At 36.3% G+C, this 5,880-nt stretch overlaps 1 protein-coding gene across 2 annotated transcripts in view; it reads right to left on the minus strand.

Annotated features, from left to right (window-relative positions):
* The window catches only part of LOC111869914 (host cell factor), a 162,496-nt gene that overhangs the window by 15,655 nt on the left and 140,961 nt on the right, over positions 1–5,880 (minus strand). Inside the window, exon 13 of one of the 2 annotated variants that reach the window (XM_023861804.2) lies at positions 2,519–2,597. In XM_023861804.2, the coding sequence (XP_023717572.1) occupies positions 2,519–2,597 (79 nt within the window). Of the gene's footprint in view, positions 1–2,461; positions 2,598–5,880 lie in introns of both variants that reach the window. The other variant, XM_023861795.2, reaches the window with a different exon arrangement.

A 5,880-nucleotide genomic window follows, 5' to 3' on the forward strand; every position in this document is an offset into this window, starting at 1 on the left:
AAACAAAATAAATGTTCCTTGATCCTTGAACATTGGTTAGAGAAGAGTCTAGTAGACCTTTTGTAGTTTTAACCGTTAATCGCCGAACTTTTGAAATGGTGGTAAACTTGAGCTGGCCGGAGTTTATTTAAATATGCCGACTGCTGGTGCACGTTTAAATGCCCGTTGCTACTCTGCGTTTAAGTGTCCGTTCCTCTTAGAGCACTTAAACAATTATAAGCATTGTGTTTAAAAATGCTGTATCTTACACAATTTTTATGATAAATGGATCGAACTAACTTTGTTTGTATCAGCAAAGAACATAGTGTCACATATTATAACGGAAGATATGAACATTTTTATACCAAATGTTATACGCTATTTTCAACTTTTTTCTTTTAATTTTGATGCGTACTGCAAAAACGGTTTCCCAGTTCTTCACAGAGTTGTTCTGCATTATAAATTCACTTCTGTTTGTAACACTTGACAAATTTTAGCAGTCCCTGGTGTCAGAAAACAGATGGAAGCAATAAAATAATTTGGTTCTCTGCTGGAAAACCTTACAACTTTGTTACAGCCTTCAGATTTTTGAGTCTTTTGACTAAAACAGAAGAATGAAAGCATGGGTATTCAAGAAAAAGCTTCGAGGGGTCCCTTCTTCAATGCTAAGACCTTCTGTTATAGCTGGAAGAGATTATTGCCCTTTCTATCATCATGAACGAGCAGTTGCACCGTGGCTGAGATACAGAGTGTGATCTGTTATCTGTGCATTCATAGTGAAATTGAATACCGTAGTTTAGTTTCAACCTATATATACATCAAGCAGATAACAAAAAAAGTATGCACATCGAATTTTGCTATATATTTTTAACACACTCTGCAGAATCTGCAATAAAAGTACTGGCTCGTGGGTAAGTTTGGGCATAACTCATACGTATACTCTTTTTGTTGTTGTTCACCTAGGTATCATTTTAATTTTTCTATTAGGGCTTTACTCAAGTCTGTCTGGTAATTACTACATTTAAAAATAAATATTTAGGACTGTGCATTCGGTTCTAGTAGCGGCGTGTGCGCGCGCTTCCCCTAGCGGAGTTTAAATGCCCGACTGGCCAAAACGGGGTACTTTGGCCACGACAACCTTACTCACCACTGGCACAAACGGGGCACTTCAGCACTTAAAGGTTAACTTCGGTTTATATCATCACAATCTACTTCTCTGATATCCATTTTGTAACACTTTCCCATCTTCTTTTCAGTCGCACAACACCCCCCCCCATTTCTTTTAAATGCAAGCAAATACTTCATGTTCTTTACTGTCCATGTATCAGTTGGCTATATAAAACCTTTCCTGATCTTCCTGGTTTCTGGTGTCAAGATACTGGGTGCTGTGCTAAGAGTAATCAACTACAATCTCCACACTCCTGTACTCTTCAACCATTATTTCTTGCAGTGTTATGAAAGCTTTGTTTACACCTCATTTTTAACCATTAGTCCACATTTTCATCACTCATACATGTAAATGTGTTTGGTAATTTAAGATGCAATCACCTTGGTGTTGCCTGTATGCTCTTAACCTGTGGCCAACTCTGTTACAAAGCTTTCATTTTCAAATTCATCTAATGACTGAAGCTGAGAACAATTTTTAATTTTAAGTAATTTATGCAATTCATAAAGGATGTGAGGGTTAAATTAAATATCACAGTGTTTTCATGAAAACTGAATCCCCTATAAAGACAATTAAAGATTAATACAACTGCATGTTCAATTATATGCTTTTATAATTAAACATTTTGTAGATATCAGTTAATATTCCCAAAACAGATGACCCACAATATCAGCACAACATACAAAGGTATTCAGCAGATGTTAAATTAATTTTATCTGCCATGTGAGAAAATATTGCAGTATGTGAGATATGTATAAGCAATATGTTAAAGGTTAAATTATTCTCTTTCATCCCCAGAATGGAACCATTTCAGTTTGTAAACCCCACAGGCTACAAAATGTCAAACAGATGGATGACTGTGAGCAATTATTTTGGAGGAAAATGGAACAAACATGGCCTACTGTGAGATACTATCCCATCATTGCTTGGAGGAAATATAGAACTTCATGAAAATCTGTCATGACAGCTAACCACTACACCATGATGTTTTCATAACGTCGCACCAAAAGCTGAAACCAAATGCTACTGACACTTTTCCTATCAAGTCTATGGAAAAGAGCACAATCTCTAGGTGGCCTCCAAGATCAGACTGCTTCTGAGTTCCAAAATAAAAATTAAGAGTGATTGTCATACAAAACCAGTATGCTATCATACAGGATTTGTAGAAAGCAGAATACTTCGATTAAGAAATATTTTTCCTGTCTGAAACTCTTGCAAATCATATGCTGATATTTAAGTGTTCAAACATCTCACTGTATGTCTGTATATTAGTTGCAATACTGCAACAAATTAAGCACTGATGGAACTTATACTTGCCCAGAGTTGCTGTTATCTGTTTCTGGAGTGTCACATTCATACCAGTGCTCTTAGTACCTGTTCTGGAAGAAGCAGCCATATTGGAAATGAGATGGACTCTCTTCTGAACTCCCACAGTTGATGACTTCTTCTCCAGCTGTTAAGAAAAGACCATAGGAAATATTTCACAATTACATACGCGTAATCTTATGACCACATCCTGCATTTGCCTGACCCAAATATTCAAGTCATAATTGGAGCAGTCCATCCTCAGGTTCAAGATCTACAGTCTGATGTTTCAATCGCTCATCATTTGGCGCAATGATGAATCTTCAGTCAGATTCATGAACTGATGTTAATTTTATTTATTTATCTTTCTTATAGCTGTGTATTATTACAGTCAAACATTCAACAATATCATGAAAAAAAGTGTGGCTTCATCTCTCTTTACACATAAGAGGAAGGATAATGGGCAGACTTATGCATGCAGAGTTGTAAACTTATTCACATTAAATACAATGCATCCTGATGCAATGATATAAATGTTAAATTGAGACAAATATTTTCATAATGGTTGTCAAACACATACTCATATTCTGTCTGTTTATTCATACCACTTTAATGAACAATGTGACAAGCAGTTGGAGATCGAAATATTCACTTTGATTGAACTTCAACTTTCATGCAACAGTGTGTAGAAATTTGCTTAATATATAGATAATTTGGTCATATTTGTAACTGATCTCCGTAACAACTGTACAGATTCCGATGATATGGGTGTTCTGTGTTTGGGGTCTGATTATGACTTGAGTTCCCATGGTAACTACTCCAGTGACACATACAGTGTCATGACAATGAAAAGCAAAAATGATAGAAGCACCTTTTCTTGCACTTACAATAAATCATGCACAACAGTGCATACAGTCTGTACAAAAAGGAGTCATATAATAAGCATTCAACATGCAACAGAAATCCAAACTGAGTATTTATAAAAAAGGATAACAACATAACTTCTAGTGTGAAACTTTGCGTGGTCAGAAATTAAATTTTGAATTCAACTTGGCAAAGACTTCATGCAGATTATGCAATTTATATCCCAAAGTTAAAATATCTCTCAATGATCATAATCTAATATTCACAAGTTAAATTAATTTTTAATTTGCAAAGGGACAAGTCTTGGAATGCTTATGAGAAAGAGAGGGGGAGGTTGTATACTGAATTCATCTGGCTTAGGATAGAGACCATGGATTGACCCCTGCGAACCATCTTCTGGGATATTCTATGCAGTCTGATAGAAGTATAACAATGGTTTTGAGACACATACTCCTCATCTTTAAGGCTGAAGAGTAAGCTGAACAAGCAAGCAGTATGCTCCTCTGACACACTGGTAGTGAACTTCTATCGGACTATACATCGAAATATCCCAGAATATGGCAGTCTTCATATCTACTGCTGTAAGAAACTCAGATCTTCACAAGTTACATGTACAGTACTCAAAATGTTAACAGAAACAGTGGGCGAATAATAAATTGAAACTAGGAAAGGATTAAGAAATGAAAGGATAAAATGGAGACAGAATTCGTGAACCTACATTTTAAAATGATATTATCACATTCCTCTTTAGATGTATTCATCACCTCACTTCAGTTTCCCAGTGAAGCAACTAATGACATTCTCTTGCATTCTACAATGCAGGTGAATACAAAAGATTCCGGTTTTATAAAGATTTTTAGAACACTTTCAGCTCTACAAAACCTGGCACAACTGATGAAGAATGCCGTCTTCTAGATCGTGTGAATCAATGTTTTGGGGGAATGTATCACCTCCAACTTCAGGGTAGAAAAATCCGCGAGCAAGGAACCAGCGTGAGCAGGTGGCTAGAAGTCTGCTAAAGGTGAGAACTTCTTCCTACATACAGATCCTATTTAGAAGCTTCGGGTGAAATGTTTATGAGCAGAGACGTTTGTCAAATTCCTCTTTCTACTGTATTATTCCATACAGATAAAATAGTTTATTATACCTTTAAAATACATACAACTTAAAATACATAATTTTATACCACAAAAGCTTACTATTTCATCTCTTTAATTTTGTGATATTTTGTACAAGCTGTCTTTAATTTATACAATGTTGTACAATGTAATATTAAAAATTTTCTACCAGGATGGAAGATACACCCACTCAGACCATCTTCACATATAATTTTGTACTATGTCATGTCTGTGGAGATATCATAATGATTACATTGTACCCTGTACTGAAAATCTGCTCTATAATGGTCTGTTCATTCTCTAATGCTACTAACAGATATCAATTTTCACATGAACTCCTTGATACCAAGCTATTTATCACCACTTGCCCTGAATACACCATAAGCACAAACTTGCTTCAAAGATTCAGCAGCAGAAATATGTATAAAACAGGCCAGGTATATATGTGGAATGAATGGCTCAAAATATATTAAGTTTATGTATTTGAGAATCCAAATGTATTCACATTATTGAATGTGATAAAAAATAAAATCCCCATTTGCCACACAGGGGGTCACAGGGCTCCATTTTATTCACTGCACCTTTCATATATCTTCTGAAGGTAAAGAAATTCTCATGTTCCACAATAAGAATGTGAAAAGCAAAGCAAGTGGTTGAATAGTAATTAAGAACACACAACTATTTCCATAAGGAGAAGCTGTAACATTTTTCCACAGATCTCAGCACAGAAGAAATAACCATAATTGATAGTTTATCTTCTGGTTAGGCTAAATGTATTGTTTAACTGGATCACTTTGGTTTGGCCAGAATGCTTTTGAGCATCAACTCAACCCTGAAAACCACTTTAGTCAATGTGAAAACAGCAAAAGAATGTTATGTTCTCAACACCTTAGTATAAAACTGCTTTCCAGACACAGAAATGGGTTCTATTATTCACTATTATGTAACTCACAACAGAAGTCGATTTGTACGTGGGGCAATCCAAAAGTTTCCGAAATTTGAATTTTGCACGCGAATGGTTATGACTACATCGAAATACCGCTAGGTGTCTCCTCACACACCCTTCTTGAATCAGTGTGGCAAGCGGCGTCGAGTTGAATGGTTGGGTTTATTGTTGGTGAACGTATTTCCATTGTTGTGTTTTCGTGAGTTTGCAGTTTTGCGATGGCTGACCTGAGAGAGCAGCGTGTCTGTGTAAAGTTTTGTTTCAAACTTGGGAAAACCGCTACAGAAACGCACCAAATGTTGAAGCAAGCTTTTGGTGAAAACAGTTTAGGCCAGACACAAACTTACAACTGGTATAAGCGTTTTAAAAATGGCCGAACATTGACTGATGACGACGATCGTTCGGGACGGCTGTCAACTGGCACCACACCAGAAAATGCCGCGAAAGTTAGGGATCTGATTCTGCAAGATCGCAGACTGACCATCCAAGACCTCTGTAACACC

The sequence above is a fragment of the Cryptotermes secundus genome, unplaced genomic scaffold (assembly GCF_002891405.2).
Source record: "Cryptotermes secundus unplaced genomic scaffold, Csec_1.0 scaffold958, whole genome shotgun sequence".
NCBI lineage: Eukaryota > Metazoa > Arthropoda > Insecta > Blattodea > Kalotermitidae > Cryptotermes > Cryptotermes secundus.